The 18,781-nt window shown below is 34.4% G+C and overlaps 1 protein-coding gene across 3 annotated transcripts in view; it reads left to right on the forward strand.

Annotated features, from left to right (window-relative positions):
- The window catches only part of LOC150109456 (trafficking kinesin-binding protein 1-like), a 574,911-nt gene that overhangs the window by 451,542 nt on the left and 104,588 nt on the right, over positions 1-18,781 (forward strand). For all 3 annotated transcript variants that reach the window (XM_090413241.1, XM_090413254.1, XM_090413248.1), the window contains one exon: positions 14,727-15,013. In XM_090413241.1, the coding sequence (XP_090269367.1) occupies positions 14,727-15,013 (287 nt within the window). The remainder of the gene's footprint in view (positions 1-14,726; positions 15,014-18,781) is intronic.

Raw genomic sequence — 18,781 nt, forward strand, 5'->3', positions numbered from 1 at the left:
ATACAAAAGATCGACCAAAAATCGCTCCGCGATCGACAGGTTGAACACCCCTGCCATATACCATTCAAAAACTTAGACTATCGTATATGTTTTAAAATGATTTGTTGTGGTGGGGGGGGGGGGGTAGTTGTGAGACCTAGAGAACCCAAAAGAAAAATCTGACTCTTGTACTCCAGGACAGTTTTTGCCATTCAGAAAGAAAGAAATTGCTTCTGAAGTATCAAGCAAGATTCAATTTTGACTTGCACTATTTTACTCTAGTGCCTCAGTGAGATACTTCTTATTTAGAAAGACTTAGTTTTGAATCTTGGCAGTTATGTGAAAATTTCTTGACTTCTCAATTGAGGTGTCAAGAAATTCTAATATTAAGTTAAGGGAATAATAAATCCCTCATTATTTTAAAACCGGATACGAAACTTGGAGATCGAAATCTAAGAGTTTCATGCTGAAGAACTATCGGCGAGTCCAAGCGTCAAAAGTCAACACCTGGATAGTACAACACTAGGACAACTCGTGTCAAAGGTGGAGCAAGCTTCGTCACTATCCTTAATATTTTCTCTTAATGTAAAATGCAGCTCCTAGGTGGTGTTTACTGTTGGACGGAGCTTGCTCCACCTTTGACACGAGTTGTCCTAGTGTTGTACTACCCAGGTGTTGACTTATGCTTGGACTCACCGATAGTTCTTCAGCATGAAACTCTTAGATTTCGATCTCCGAGTTTCGTATCTAGTTTTAAAATAATGAGGGATTTATTATTCCCTTAATTTAATTTATGCTGCCGAAAAAATTCTAATATTCTTATATATCATGTCTATTTTATTAATAATCTAGTTATTAACCAGCCCAGTTTACGCTGGATATCTTCTAGTATAAATTTGAGGGCAATTTGGTGTGAGGTGGAGTCCAACAAGATCAAATACGTGATGGGGGTTTGCTACAGTCCTAGTGGATCAGCTGCTAGCAATGATTAATCATCATATGTGACTTTAATTATCCAAACATTGATTAGGTGGCCATGAAATCTCATAAAAAGAATAAGCTAAATTTATTATGCTGTTGCATGACAACTTCCTTAAACAGCATGTGTTGAATGAATTTGTGGTTAAAGAATATTAAAGATCTGATTATATTGTCAGGTTTCTGTAAAAGACATGAGTGATTTACCTCCAGTTGGTGATAGTGATTTGCTGTACTGACATGGGAAGTGGCTAAGTGTATGGATATTCCATTTTGAAAAGGTTATGTGATGACTTAAAAGTAGGGAATTATGATCAACTAAGGAGATTTCTAGGTTCCATCCCTTGATAAGGCTGCTAGACAGGAAGGATATTGGCAGTTCATGGGAAGTATTTAAAAAATTACATCAATGATGCTATATCAGAATATATCCCTAGAGTTCAAAGAATAAACTGAGTGGGAGTGAAATGAATGTGCAGTCTTATTAAGCAAGATATTCTTAAGAAAAAGATGTGGAAAGAATACCATATAATAAGGATGGTGTCAGAAAAATTATAAGGCTAAGGTCAGAAGAGCTGCATCTATTGTATGGAAAGCTAAGTGTGAACACGAAAAGAAACTGGTGTTTCAAGTGAAAGACAGTCCAAAAGAATTCTCTGATATATTGCAAGTAAAAAGAAAGAATTAATGCAAAAGAATAACTTTTGTGAGCTCAATTCTTCCAGTACAATGAGGGAAAAAGTCAGGTATGTGAGGAGAGAGATACTAGAACTGTTTCATAAACTGAATATGAATTCTGCAATAGGGAGTGATGGAATATTAGCTCAGATGCTAAAAGACAGTTCAGTTGAACTGGCTGTTCCTTTGACTTGGCTGTCTAATTTGTCTCAGCATAGTGTAAAAAATAATCATAATTAAAAATTCTGAATATTTTTACAAATTGTTTGTTAGTACTTTTATTAGTTTTGTTTCATAACGCGTCGGCACTTGCGATGTGCCTGTTATTGATGTTATTTTGTCAAAATGAAATGTGAAACATTTAAAAAAAATTCATGTACTTACTGGATTTGGATAGTTGTGTTACTTTCAGAAATTTTATTGTAGTTTAAAATATTGAGTGTTGTGTTTTATGAAGACATTCTCTTTCGCTAAAGGAGACAACGTGTCAGCCATTATACTTAGCTTCTTGCTTGCCACTTTCATGGAGTGCACATGCTCGCCGAGAAGTTTGATGGGTGATTGACAGCTGACAGAGAGGGCGTTCAGTATCCAGGTAACGGAAACAATAAGAGAGCATTCAGGAAGAAAAGAGAACGCAGGCCAGCAGATATTTGGGTTCTGATGAAATTAAGTTTTTTTTATGTGACAGTCAGAGGAAAATGAATAGTATATTATATACTATTCATGTAATATATATTCCAAAAAAGGAATTGTAGAACTGTGAGTTTTTAAAGTGGGAGACTGTCAATAAGTATTGGTAAATAAAAGAAGATATTGCTATTGATGTTCTAAAGGAATGTTTGAGGAAACGCTGATTGGAAAATTTCATCTGTCTTAAGGACGCCGAATCTATTTGTTATTTCCACTGGAATAGGAGACGGAATTTAGCAACTTAGCTAAAGCAGTACAAGAAACTTTTTTGCTGGTACAAAAAAATTAACAAAAATTTAACTGCATGAGGTAAGAGTACTTATACTTTGGTAAATTCAAAATATCTTACTTCAGAGTCAGGAGGAATAATGTGTACTACATGAGGGTGATGAGAAAGGATCCTATGAAGAGAAGAAGAGAATCTTATATCTTCGGAAAAGGGCCTTAACAGAGAAACTGGCTATGAACATTTTGTTATTGTGTAAACAAAGTGTTTAGTCTAGTGGATGTGATGAAGTATATGTTAAATAAATCAGTGATAGAATGAGTTAGAAAATGGGTGATCTCTTAAGTGTAAGATTATTTTAAAAGGCCTTGGATCCAATTAATTTTGTAGTTAGTTATGTAATTTTGTTTGAAGTGTATATATATATATTGTTTTTGATTTATTAAATGTCTAATTTTTGTATTTGGTCTTGAGTCAGTGAATTTTTTTTGGATTGTGAAAGAAACAGTAAAAAGGTCATTGCACCAATCGGAGTGAACCCTTGTGCACATATAAATTCACTCGGAAATAGAAATAATCGTTATAGAGAAAATCTCATAAAAATGAGGATAGATTGGAAAAAAAAATATAATAATCTCATCTCTAAACAATAGGGAAGATTCCACAGGAGCAGAAAGAATGTATGATAATCCCATTGCACAAGGATGATGCAAAGACTCATGTATCCATCAACCTATTGATGTCTCTGGAGTGGTGATGAAGATTTTGGAAAAGTTGGTAAGAGATTGTATACAAAAATAAGTACAGAGAATCTATACTTTGAAATGAACAGCATAGGTTTCCTAAAGGAAGGACATGTTTAAGTAACTTGCTCACATTTTTTAATAATGTATGGTTAGACAAGGGGAATGGATACACCATGAAACTTTTGGACTTTGCCAAAGCTTTTGCAAGATACAGCATGGAAGGCCATTACATAAGTTGGAGGATATGGATTATAAATTAGTAGTTTGGATAAGAGGATGGCTTAGTGACAGATCATCAAAAAGTGGAGTATGGGGGATGTGAATCTGCAAAATTTAAATTGACTAGTGGTGTATCCCATGGATCAGTCCTTGGTCCATTGTTATTTATTCTTTACATTAATGATATTGGGAAGGATTTGACAGATGACATGCAGCTATTTGCTGATGATGCAAAGATGGAATACATGTGACATGCAGTACTTGTAGAATGATTTGAATAAACTGGAATTGTGAAAATGGCTGTCATTTCAGTGTTAGTAGCTGTAAAATTATGCACTTTGGTGTTATGAGATATCCAATAGCATATTAAATTGGTGGGATAGACAGAAATCTTGAAATTTTAGTAGATGTGAAGTTGAAGTTCAGGGGACATATAGCAAAAATTGCAAATACAACTCAGAGGATAATTGCAGTGCTGAAATGAACACTGACATGTAAGATTAAGGAAGTCATTTTGTTTCTTTACAAGATTTTGGTATGACCTCATCTAGACTATTGTCTACAGATCTAGTTTCTGAGGTGATACGGATACAAAGGAGAAAAGATGATATCAGGACTGTGGAATGTAGATTAGAAAGTAAGATTGAGAATTTCTGGACTGCAGATACTAGCAGGTGGGAGATAGAGAGGTGATATGCTAAAGATTACAAACTTTTGAAGTGTCATACATGATACCAGTAGATGGAATTTTTCATTTCATGGAGGATGGTGAATGGACGAGATTGCATCCATAGAATTTGAGAATGAATGCAGTCAAGAAAGGAGTTAGATTTTTCTACCATAGAGTGGTGTTGGGACTGGAACAGCTTGCTTATGGAGGTGGTGTGTACATGTAGTGTGAGTGATATATGGCCTCCTCGATGTGTCTCTGACTCCCAGGAGGTTTTTTTGTAATAGTAATAATAATGTGGTGCTCCTTTAAAAAATGAATAAAACAACGTGAACGTGCTGATCATATAGGTATTATAGTTATAATTATATAAATAGCATCTTTATTTGAACACTTAAATTCTAAAAGAATAATGATTCAGTTTATAATAGTTACACTTCAAGACACTTACTTCTATATATACTTAATGGCTTCAAACTGGATAATCACCTGACCAGTTAATGTTCAGTTTAGAAAATCCTGCTCATTAGAAGAAGAAGATCTGGGTACAAATTTTTTCTTTAATACACTAGTTCCCAACCTTTTTTTGGATCATGCCCTCCCTCAGTGCCTCAAAGCTTTTGATTCCCCACCTCTAGCATAATAGTCAACCAAGTTCTGAAAGAGTATAATATAAATAGGTACTTCAAATAAAAAAGGAACATATGTAAAACTGTTTTTAATTTGACATTCTTCAATGAATATAAATTTTATATTACACTTTATATATTATAAAAGATAAATCAAACTTAACTCGGGGAAAAAATAAAATCTAAGTTAATGTGATCCTTGAGTTTTTTTTCAATTCCAGTTGTGGAAATTAACTAATTTTTACTACCAATATTGATATTTTACTCTAGATTGCATTCCCCTTGAATATTTTCTTTCACTGTTTATCTCATAAGAGCCTCTGTGGTTCAGTCGGTTTTGATGAAGCTGTTTAGTTGAAAAGACCTGAATTCAAATCCTGTCCAAACGAGACTCATGAACATGTAATCTACAGGCATAAAACATACATACCCTCAGAGGGACAACAAGCTGGCTATATTAAATTGCCTAAAACCTCTAATTAGGGGACTCAACCCATCTGTGGATGGATAAGAATGATAAGTCTGGCAGATCTGCAGCCATCTGTCATAATGAACATAAATCTTATATCCAGTATCTTGAATTCTGGCTTAGCAGAACATGCCATCTCAACTAAACATAGTCTTTTGGAAGAAAGCTAAATTTGGACATAAAAGTAAATTCCTTATACAGTGGTTATATAAATGAGAGCTGTGAGGCCTTTTTACACTGACCAAACTTAAACAATTTATCCCTTCATTTATCCCCTTTATGGAAAATATTATTACATTATTGTATTTATTTTTTTTTTTTTTTAAATAATTGGGAATTTATTGCCCATCTGTTTTCCTATTAATGCTGTAGTGATGTTTTTGAAATCGATTTTTATTGTAATTTTATTTTATTGTATTTTGTGTTTCATTGTTATTATTGTACTGAGGATGGCTATGATACTTAGGCAAAAATTTTACAGCTAATAAATTTATTTCATGTAAGCTTAAGTTTCCATCAATTTTTCTAAATATACAAGCTCAGCCTGGCCTTAACTTCAGCCAGCATGGACAACTACTTAACCAACAACTGGAAGAAAAAGTACAAATCAGCAATGAAACATGGCACATTGACTACAAAGAGGATGTTGGAAGTTATTCCACTTAGTTATACTATAAATTAAAGATGCCAAGAAATTATATTCTTGGCATCTTTAATCCTTTATTCAAGTGTAAGCAAACAAAGTTTGCATGTGAAGTAACTTCACAGCTAGGCAACTCATATATAGAGAGGCTAATGATTTCACTTTTGCATTACTTCAGTCTTGGTATAACTTCTGGATCTGGCTGCCACTAATGAGACCTCAATAAAGGTCGAAACCAGTCTGGGTAGTGACCCTTTATGGACATGTATATGCATAGCATTATGCATGTCTGAAAGGATATATGTTTTGCGTTATGGGATACTCAGGCAAGTGATGCGAATTCATTATCCTCTATATACGAGTTGCCCAGTCATGAAGTTACTTCACACGCCAACTTTGTTTGCTTACACTTGGATAAAGGATTAAACCAAGAATATAATTTCTTGGCATCTTTAATTTGTACAAAAGAGGAATTTTAGTGTGGAAATCAAATTAAATCATTTTTTAAATCAAATTAAAATCAAATTACAAGTGCTGCATAGAGAACTGTATGACCCATTCGGTCAACAATAAACCTCACAGAGATTTCCAGATCCACTTTACAAATATACGTTTTCAGCTCCAACCTCAGTAGTGTCCACTCCCACCTCCAGTTTACAAAACATCACCTTCTTTTTCTGACAGAAACCCAAATTTCAGCTTCTCCAAGTACCCCTCATCTGAACTACTGCAAATACATACTCTCTCCAATCTCTCCTGTATGGGCCTAACATAAAAAAATATAATAATAATAAAAATCACTTGACATTCCTACAATTTAAGAAATTTCTGTGTTTAATGTTAAATACTTGAATTGCACCTTCCTTTTGCTGATCACTATTGCCTGAATGCAACATCTTATAGTTATTTGTTTCGGTTATAATGATTATGTCAACATGATATTTCACTAATTCTTCAAGTTCCACTTTTTCTTTGATGATAATTATCTTCAAGTTTGCTGATTTTGAGTTTGTTCCAGTAGCTTTCTTGTGAATGTTTGTTCTGGTGTCCTGATTAAGAATGCACAGGCATGCTTAACTGGGAGCATTCTAGTCAACATGATGTATCATCATTTTAATTTCTTTCATGGCAGCTGTCTAAAACAGCCAATGATTGAACAATTTTTCCTGTTTGAATTGTTTGATTTTACACCAAAGCTAAGATGACATCGTACTTCTAAACATATCCATTACAAGTCCGTAGATTCTTTAACTAAACTGAATAACAGCAGTAACAAATATGGAATGACAATCAGTGTTAAAAAAAATAGACCAGAAATGTGAAATTAGGCAGGAACATTAACTGAATTATAAATGATGAAACTATATAAACAAGTAAAATGTTTCACCCATTTAGGCACAATTTTTAGTGAATACGCCAAATGAAATATGGAAATGGACAAATTAAAGCTGGTATGGTGAAGAGCCAGTTGAATAAATTTATTTGGAATGTTAGAGAAATTAGCCAAAACACTAAAGCAGTATTTATCTATTTCCGTATTTAATTTTGCATCCTCACTAAACACTGTTCTCAACTGAAATGCTTTACTTGTTCTAAAGGTTTTTCATTAAGGATGCAGCTGATTTTCAGTGTTCTTGCCTACTTTCATAGTTTTTTTTTAATTGCTGATTTTCATACTAAATTTGTTACAGTAGCTATTTAATTTACTTAAGGAATCCTATAGATGTCTAGTGAGTTTATTTTGGAGTATAACATCATCTGCATAAAGTAAAGAGTTGAGATTAACAACTCCAATTTTGATTTCAGGTTTAATATTATTATTATCAACACCCAACCTCCATGGAGTTAGAGACTCATCATGGGAAGTACTCACTATTGCATACAATGCTCATCCAACCTCATCTTAAACTGATTCAATATGTCCACATCTGCAACACAATCAAGCAATGCATTCCACTCACCAACCACTTTCCATGCAAAGAACCTGCTTCTCACTCCTGCTCACACACCCTCCCTATACAGTTTAAAGCAATGGCCTCTTGTTCTACTTCCCTCTCCAATTCTATGAAAAATCTCTTCCATATCTACCTGATAACAACCCCTGACCAGTTTATATGTCTCATTCATATCCCTCCCTCTTCCTCCTATTCACGAGGCTCTGCAACTTACATTCCCTCAGTCTGTCCTCTTACTCCACATTCCAAAGACCACTGACTACCTTTGTGAATCTTCTCTGTACCCTTTCCAACATATCCTCGTCACCATGAAAAACCCGATGACCAAATCTGTGCAAAATAATCCATATGAGGCCTGATCAAGGCCTCATATGGATTATTGTGCTTATACAATGGAATCATAATCTCTCTATTTCTGCATGTCAGTGTTCTCCACATCATTGCCATTATTCGATGTGATGTCTTTACAACTTGTGCAATTTGGCCCCAATGTGGCCCCAGGACCTTGTCCACCATCATACCTAGATCTCTCATCTCCTCTACTTCTGTGAAAGTTTACACACCAAGTGTATACTTGGCATCCCATCATTGCTTACCAAATCTCAAAAACTTACAGTTGGCAACATTGAACTGATAGTTCCACTTACCTGCCCATTCATGCAATCTATTCAAGTCCTCTTGTAAGGCATTAACATCAGCCTGGCTGCGCATTGCTCTCCCCAGTTTTGCATAATCTGCAAACAGCTGGATATCACTAGTTAAATCCAACCCAATATCATTAACATACAAATTGAACAACAATGGCCCCAAAACTGACCCCTGTGGCACACCACTGGTGACCTTTCTCTTTCGAGATACCTGCACCCCCATATACATTTAATATGACTTCTTAATCATATATATATATATACAGGGTGTTCGGGATAAATTTGACATATTTATAATTAATTATATTTTTCCGTAAGTTACATGTATTAACACACACTTCTCTTCATTTAAAAGTTTGGACCCTTCTTCATTCATATACAAGATGTCAGAAAGGATGGATAGCTGGAACCCACCTGAATCATGGAAGAGAATAACTTGTATCATGATGATTCGTGCCCGCCATCAAAATAAGGATATTACGACTGCTGCCCAATGCTCCTTGAATACAGTAAAAACAATCAGGCATGAACTAGAGACTTGCAATGGTGACTACGAGGATGTAGCAAGAAGAAAGATCCCTAGCAGACGATCTGATTGCGTTCGTACAGCAGAATTCCTCGCAAATCTGCAGGAACAGGTGTTGAAGAACCCTGGCATTGGAATTCGGGCTTTGTTCGTGGAGTTGCTAACTGTAGTCAAGTCCTGGATAACAAGGGTAGCCAATGGTAGGCCGTATGTATGGCAGCAGGATTCGGCCCCTTGCCACACCTCTGGGAAAAGTCAAAAATGGTTGTCTGAAAATTTCTACGACTTCACCAGTCCAAATGTTTGGCCTCCAAACTCCCCAGACCTTAACCCCATGGATTATTTTGTATGGGGCGCAGTTGAAAAAGACACCAATCGCACTTCCAGTAATACAAAAGCCCAGTTAATGGATAAAATTAAAACAGTTTTTGCGGCCCTTCCCAGGGAGACTGTAGCATCAGCTTGTTCGAGGTTCCGAAGCAGAATTGAAGCTGTGATCGATGCTAATGGTGGTTATTTTGAGTAAATCTTGTTGATAGTATTGTAATTAACTCTGCCTGTAATGTTTTTTTGTCAATTCATTAAATTTAATAGATACAAAGAAGATTTTCTTTTTCCTTACGAAACTGTCAAATTTATCCCAAACACCCTGTGTATATATATATATATATATATATGTGTGTGTGTGTGTGATAAATAACAATTGGTATAATGTGCATCCTTGTCTCACACCTGATTTAACATCAAATTGTTTTCCTATACCTCCTTCAGTTCTAACTGCTGAATTCTAACTCAAATATAGACTGTGTTTCTTGATATAATGTCCTATTTACACTATATAATTGTAATGTTTTGAGCAACTTTTCTCTCGACACCTTTTCATATGCCTTTTCAAGATCTAACTTAAATACACATCTTAATTATATGCTCATCATTTCTCAGCTATTTTTGTCCTAAAGTGAAAATCTGATCCTGATAACTTCTGTTTGGCCTGAACCCTGCTTAAGTTTCCTCTTCACAATTTTTTTAGCCTTTTCCCAAGTACGCTTGCATAAATCTTATTGGAACACTCAATAGGAAATCCTCTGTGATTCTTACATTCAGTTTTATTTCCCTTTTTGTAGATGAGCACTCAGCCCTAATAATTTGCAATTCGACATTCTGACCAGACCTTTTTGAATTATGCAGTGTAGTCACTTTAATACTTTTATATCTCTTTATTTACGGATTTCTGGTCAAATATCGACTCTAGCTGCCTTTCCACATTTCAGGTTCTTGATGACTTTTTCTACTTCAAGTATGGATATGTATTCTGATTGCATTCTTCTTGAATTTTTTCCACTATTGTTCTTCTTTCACAGTCTTTCAAAAGTAATTTCTCCTGACATCTAGAATATCTTTATCCTCAGTTTTTATGTCATCTTCTTTATCTTCTCTGATTCCTTTTACTGTACTTTTTTCTTCATTTTTTTAGCTTTTTCAATGACCTCCAGAATATCTTGTCACTTTCATGATATTTATTTTCTATGTTCTTACCAAAGTCTTCGTAGGACTTTTGTTTACCTAGTTTTACACATTGCTTTGTCATCTTGCATTTTTCTCTGTACTCTCTTGGAGTACATGCTAATTTACTTTCCAGGAACTTTCAGGGTAACTTCACTATGCATGCCTCTAGTTGCATCAATCAGTGTTTTCTTCAGGTTCTGCCAGTGCTTCTCCAAGTTTTCATTGCTGTTTTCAAACTGTTTCATTTTTCTTTAATAATACTTGTGTATTTGAATCTATAATTCAACTCTTTTCACTTTAATTTGATATTCAATTTTATTTTGCTCAAAAATTGAATGGTGATCATTTTCTATTTCATATCCTCTGTGCACTTGTTGATCCAGTGTGAAGATATTACCATCAACAGTGACATAGCAATACTTTCTTATTACTTGCATCTTCTCTCTGTGTAAATTTGCACATCTTTATGTTGCAACATAGCGTTGTTAATACTCTGTGTCCTTGAATAGCTTTGTCCTTCAAATTTTCCCAAGGCATTTCTATAGGTATGTTAATAATTTCATACTCTGCTGTTCTGATCTCCAACAAGAACCCATGGTTCATTTTTCTTGTCCACTGCCTTCCGTAATGCATTGAAAAATTCCTCCACTTCCTCCTTAGTCGAACCTTCTATTGAGACAATAGATACAGATGAGTCTCGTTGTCCAATATCCTATTCTGATATGTGCCTGCATCACTTTACTTGATTTTGCCTTCCATTCTAAAAGATTATCTTCAGATTTAGTTTTGAATACCATAGCTACTGTTTCTTTTCCCTGATCATTATTGTGTGAATTTAACATCTTGTATTTGTTGGAAGAATCTGACCAGTTTTTGTCTTCTTTGTTTTGATAACTCTTATTATATCAGTTGTTCCATTTCTTTGCTATTGATTCTTATGTTGATGGTGCCAATCTTGAACTCTGTTGATCTCAGTTTGTTCCAGTAGCTGACTTTTCACTGTTCACCCCAGTTCCCTGACAGTAACAGTGGGAGCTTTGTTCAAACCAGGCAATGCTCCAGCTAGCATGAAATTTCTTCATGCTGTATCATAATTTTATTTTGGTGTACGCCAATAAAAATATAATTTGGTTGATTAAATTCCAAATTGCCAGCTCATCCATGTTTGTTCATGAGATGCACTATGAGAAGGTAAAGATTGGACATTAGATCAGAGGCCCTGGTCATTTCTCTGCATTCTTTAAAAGCTGTGTCAAGGTCTCTCCCCCCAGTTATCCAGCTTTGACCATTAAGCAGTCCAACATTATTAATAACATAAACTTAATCATGTGGTACTGTCATAGTATCCTGTATACTCCTTGAAGGTACATATTAAGAAATTAATGGTGTGGACTAATATTCAGTCTGAAATCTCTTTGTGATATTTTAAAACATCATTAATTTTTTGCTTTTACTGGTTATATGTATTTATATATTTATAAAAAAAAAATATTTATTTTATATTATATGAATCCCATCTGTGGAAAGATGTAATTCTTGCCATCCGTTTATTTTGTATTGTGGTTGGTCCAAGAGTGAGGTAATCAGGGAATTCTCCTTTGTACCAAAGATGATATACTTTTTCAAGCTACTTTAGCTTTCACACTAGAAGATGAAAGTTGTCATTGCCTGAAGACTCAAGCATTCATTCTGTGGTAGGATTAGAATCTATTGCCTACTGGTTGGAGAATGGAGACCTGTTTACAAAATTTATTAGCATGAAAAGTTAATCCCAATACTTTTTATAACTTATGCTGGGGAGAGGCCTTGGGAGCTTAGAAAATTGGAAGGCAGGATGAGACAATCAAAAAAAAAATAAAATAAATAAATAAGAATCACTAACTCAACAAAGAAACTTTCCACTATCTCAGATATACTGTTCATTTTTAGTTAGTGTGTTATAGTTTACAGCTTTTTTTTTTTTTTTTTTTTTTTTTTTTTTTTAATACCCCCTACTGAAACTGTCTGTTGTACTTGTGGCAGTAATTACTAATATGCTATGTTAAGCAGTGTTAATGCAGCAACTATGCATGGAAAACCTAAAGGTATTCAACAGAGCATAATGGGGGGGAGAAACTCAGGCATGCCTTGTTCTGCACATTCTTTAAAGTTCTTTAGATATAGTAAGCAATGCAGCAAAAAAAATCTTTTGATAGCACTGAAATTTCTTAATATCATCCAAAAACCGTACAACTGCTTTTTGGCTTCAATGAAACATTGGTGTGTGTTGAAAACACATTTACTAAACTTAAATTCGAACCATCAATTCTACTTTTTACTTATGTATTCAACATCATGCCACTAAAACTCAGAGGCAGGTACTATTTTAGAAATTGTTGATGATAATAATATGGATTCTAGAATACAAGCCAAAGGTATACTTTCAAAATTGTTCACTTTTTAAGTCTATTTGCTCTGTACTAATTTGGTATACCATTTTACGTAAAATAAATATGATAAGCAAAATGATGCTGCAACCAAAATTCAATGTACGTAATGCCCATGAAAGATAAAAGGGATTAAGAAATTCTTCATAGAAAAACAAAACAATAATCTTTAAGAAAACTATATTATTGATGCTAATCAAATTGCAGAGTCTCTTGACATTGACACTAACTTCCTCCATACTAGAAAAAGGAGGGAGAAGATTCATTTCAACTGCAAGTTCCATGATTAGCCCATCTTGATCTATGATCAAAACTAAATTTCAAAATTAGTTTGTTTTTTTCTATGTCAGATACAGCATTATCCTTGAAAGAAAGGGGGTATGATACTGCAAAAATATCATGGCTTTTTCAGTGTTCTAGATCAGGCATTGCAACTTCATTCTATACGAGGGCCAATATATGATGAGCGGTAGCGTCACGAGCCGCACACTTTTAGACAGAACTTAAATAAAAATAAACTCTGCATTTTTTCAAGTCAATGGTTATATGTATTGAATTACTATATTTGTTAAATCATTTTACTACTGGGAGAACAATATGAAATACTTGATTGATTTAAATATAAGTTATTAAATTAAATATAAATTGAGTAATCTTTTTAAAGCAAATTAGATTCCGTGTTGAGAATATAAATTGTTTCCATCATCAGAAATAATGAATATAACTAGTATATCAATCAGAAAATCTGCTGTCGAAACTAATAGCTAAATTGATAATACATATAATTTGATATAGTTTTTATCCTGCTGCAGGCCGCACAAAATCACGTTACGGGCCACATGTGGCCCGTGGGCCTGTTGTTGGCCACCTATGTTCTAGATGTATATCATTTGAGGAATTATGATGAGAGCAACCTATGTAAAAATTTATAATTGAAATCGATTGATGAACATAATACTTTTGTAGCTCTCAATATATGTTTGGGGGGGGGGGGGTATCCAAGTTTCTGCGAGAAAGTGGTCAAAACCTCCACCAAAGTGTATTAAAACACCGTGCTGGAACCTGTGGTATGGCCCTTCTCCAGTATTAGTTGACAGCTTAAAGCTTAAGTAGAATTGTTTAAAACTACTTAAACTGTACAATGTCACAAGAAAGAAAGACTATCAAATGTAGTAACTACCATTAAGAATTCAGTTTTCAATTCAGCAAGACATGCAACATATTTTGTAACAGATTGTCCTAGTGACTTGGAATTCCTAATTGTGATTAAAAATTCAAATTTTTTAATTTTTTGTATGCTTAATTTCATTTGTATAACATATACAGAATGACTTTATAGTTGTTAATTTTTATTTCAAAAATTTAAAAACATATTAAAAATTTTACTTGAAGGATGTCTTTTTCTAATTTGCACAAATGCACCATGTGGGTTAATAGCAGTCCTGAAGATTACCCGCAACATTTTCAGCATTAGAAATGCTGCTGGTCGTCATATTTTGATGGAAGCAACAACTGAAACTAAGTTAACACTTTTTCTGGAACAAAGTGTTGGTAGGTATACATGATGTGTAAACATGTCAAACATCTAAACATGTAAACATCTTAATACATGAAAGAATTAGAATAAAAGTAGAATAAAGAAAAAGTTAAGCAATTAGTTGTAAAAATATTACAATAAATGCATATTAAAGTTATAATTTTTTGTTTAAGTGTTACAATTTTATTATTTTTTTCAGTTAACAGCTGATAATGAAGTTCTTCAGCAAAAACTAATTGTAGCAGAGGAGTGCCAGCATGAATTGTCTGTTGAGCTAATTGAATTCAAAGAAAAATATAGTGAACTAATGACTGCTTTTCAAGAACTTCAGAATGAAATGAAAAAGAACAGAAGAAGCGGTTTGCGCAGTGCTGTTAAGTGGCAATGTGGATCATATGCTCCTTATTTTCATCCTGATTCCTTAGCTTCAGAACTTGAAAGCACTGTGGGACGGGACAGTGATGGTTATTCTTCAGATGAGAAAATGTAAGCTGCTTAAACTTGTTCATAATTCATCTAAATTTGAACATTTGCATAGAATAATTATTAATAATGTTTTTTGGTCTAGAATCCTTATGTGGTTGCTAAAATAGACAAAGATACTTCCCCCTTCTTCAAAATATTACATCAGGATAATTTTTCTTGCTTAAATACAAGCAGAGAAGATTAATGTGTGTGTGTGTGTGTGTGTGTGTGAAAAATCTCTCTATATTTTTCTTGCTAGTAAATGTTAAATACTAAATGGTATTTACATTAACTCATAATTATTCTCATGAGTATTAACCAGTGAATCAGCTTTGACAAGTTTACACATCAGTAATTATATGTGACTTCATATGAAGTATCTATGAAGTTAATATACCTTTGAATACTATTGAAAGAAGATGGATGTGAAGCTTATATTTTTGATGTATTTTATCTCTGTGGCCATTTGGATGGTTAATCGAGATTAAGTTTGGAATGTAATTAGAATTTAAATTTTAAATTATATTAAGAATTTTACAGAAAATTTTGCTAACAGAATTTTTTTCACTTCCACCATAAAAACTTAATATTATCAACTTGTAAATAATATCAGACTTCAACATTTAAATCAATTGATTATATAGCAATATTTAAATGCTTGTTCTGACATTTTATTGCATATATATATATATATCTGGCCTGGTTGGCTGAGCAGTTAGTGTATCCGTCTGCTGCCAAAAGGCTGTGGGTTCGAATCCTGCTGTGGGCATGGATGTTTGTAATTGTCTGTGGAAATACTAGTGGTGGTGGAGGGCAGTAGATGGCGTTGATGTAGTTGGTGTATTGAGTGGAGACAGAAAGATGTAGAGTATGTGTCCTCCCTCGATGAGTCTTTGGACTCCATGGAGGTGTCACATCATCATCATCATCAAATTCCTAACATGTACCCTCAAGGGGTGTACAGGATATGACAGTACTACATGAAAAAATTACATCATTACTAACTTCCTATCTACAATTTTCCTCCAAATCAGTCTGTTACTTGTCAAGACTCCAACATTATCAGATCTTATATTTCTATCGTCTAAGGCACTTTGTACCGTATCAATCCACCTATATCTTGGTCTTCCTCTGGGTCGTTTTCCTGCTAACCTGGCAGAGAACACTTGTTTTGCTAATCTTTCCTCACCCATTCTATTTAAGTGACCATACCATCTGAGATTAGCTCTGCTAACGCATTCCTGGATGCTGACAATGTCAAGTTCTTTCCTAATATCCTCATTTTTAATATGATATTGTCATTGATGCCATCTGTTCACGCCTCTAATCTTTCTCAGGACTCTCATATCTGCGGTCTCTAGTCTTTGGTCAAGTGTTTTACTTCTGACCCAGCTCTCAGATCCATAAGTTAAAATTGGTTTGAACACAGTCTTGTATACAGCTAATTTAGTGTTCCGACTAATTTCTTTCTTATTCCATATGAATTTATTCAATTGACTTCCCACCATACCAGCTTTGCTGATTCTGTTGTCTATTTCTATATTTAGTTTACCATCTTCAGTAAAAATTGTGCCTAAGTAGCTGAAATGTTTTACTTGTTCCACAGGTTCTCCATTTACAACACAGTTGACATTTTCAATGATTCTGCCTATTTTCATTGTCTTTGTCTTTTTATTGCTGACCTTCATACCATATCTATTACAACAGCTATTCAATTTAGTCATAGAATCTTGCAGACTTGTAGCGGATTTATTTAGAAGTATAACATCATCCGCATAAAGCAAAGAGCTGACATTAACATCTCCAATTTTGATATCAGGTTTAATACCACATTCCTTCATAATGTGATCCATATAGATAATGAATAACAGAGGGGATAATGTACATCCTTGTCTCACACCAGATTTAACATTAAACCATCTTCCTGTACTTCCTTCAATTCTAACTGCTGACTCACAACTCAAATAAAGACTAAGTATTGCTTGATATAATGCCCCATTGACACCATATAACTGCAGCGTATTGAATAGCTTCTCTCTTGGCACCTTGTCATATGCCTTTTCCAAATCGACAAAACTTAAATACAGATCTTTGTTATATTCCCATGCTTTCTCGACTATTTGTCGTAAAGTGAAGATCTGATCCTGACAGCCTCTATTTGGCCTGAATCCAGCTTGTTCTTCACCAAGCTTTTCTTCCACAATTCTTCTCAACCGTTTCTCAAGTATACTTGCATAGATCTTGCCAGGAACACTCAGTAGGGAAATACCTCTGTAATTCTCACATTCAGTTTTATTTCCCTTTTTATATATGGGTACTATGAGAGCTCTACTCCAATCATCGGGAATTCGTCCCTCTGTCCAGGCTTTCTGAAATATGCAGTGCAGCCACTGTAAGACTTTTATACCACCATACTTCAGCATTTCTGGTCGAATATCATCTACTCCTGCTGCCTTTCCACATTTCAAGCCTTTGATGGCTTTTTCTACTTCAAGTATGGATATGTATTCCTGACTGCATGCCTGGTCAGTGTTTTTTATCACTGTGCTGTCATCACTGCTTGTTTCATTTAGCAGTTTTTCAAAGTAATTACTCCATACTTCAAGGATATCTTTTTCTCCTGTTTTTATTTCACCTTTATCATCTCTAATTCCTTTTACAGCACTCTTTCCTCCATTCCTAAGCTTCTTCAACAACCTCCAGAATATTTTGCCACCTTCTTGATATTTATTTTCTATATTCTTGCCAAAGTCCTCCCATAACTTTTGTTTAGCTAGTTTTACACACTGTTTAGCTTTCTTACATTTGTCTCTGTATTCTGTAAGAGTAAAAGCTGACTTATTTGCCAGGAACTTTTGATATTCTTTCTTCTTTTCCTTCACTGCCTCTTTAACTTCCTGTGTCCACCAGGGAGTTCTGATTTTTTTATCTTTGCACACAACCTCACCACATGCCTCTCTGGCAGAATCAATCAATGTTTCCTTCAGAGTTTGCCACTGAATCTCCAAGGTTTGATTCCTGTTCTCAAACTCTTTCATTTTCTTTTCAATAATATTTCTGTATTTTAGTCTACAGTTTACATCTGAGAGCTGCTCAACTTTTATTCGCTTTAAAACTTTCTTACATGTTATTCTTTTCAATATGAAATTCAATTTTATCCTGCTCAAGACTAAATAGTGATCACTTCCAATTTCAAATCCTCTGTACACTCTGGTGTCCTGCACCAGGGAGAAAACATCACTATCAACAATAACATAGTCAATGAGACTTTTCTTATTCCTAGCCTCTTCTCTCCATGTGAATTTGTGCACATTTTTATGTTGGAACATGGTGTTAGTAATAACCAGTCCATGTCCTGAGCAGAAATCCAACAGATATTTGCCGTTATTATTAGCTTTGCTCTTTTCTCCAAATTTTCCCAAAATATTTTTGTATGTCTCACAATCATTTCCTACTCTACTATTTAGATCCCCAACAAGGACCAACTTTTCCTTTTCCATTGTGTCAGTTGCTTTTTCTAAAGCCTCAAAAAATTCCTCCACTTCTACCTTAGTAGAGCCTTCTGTGGGACCATAGGCACAAATAAGTCTCATTGTCCAGTTCCCCATTCTCATATTTGCCCACATTACTCTACTTGAGACTGACTGCCATTCAAGAAGATTAGCCTCGTATTTTGTGTTGAATACTATGGCTACTCCTTCTTTTCCTTGATTGTTATTGCCTGAATATAACATTTTGTATTTATTGCTCAGAAAGATCTCACCAGTTTTGGTCTTTTTTGTTTCAGTC

Source organism: Typopeltis vanoorti, chromosome 2 (genome assembly GCF_054136105.1).
Source record: "Typopeltis vanoorti isolate ZY-2024b chromosome 2, IOZ_Tvanoo_1.0, whole genome shotgun sequence".
Classification (NCBI taxonomy): domain Eukaryota; kingdom Metazoa; phylum Arthropoda; class Arachnida; order Uropygi; family Thelyphonidae; genus Typopeltis; species Typopeltis vanoorti.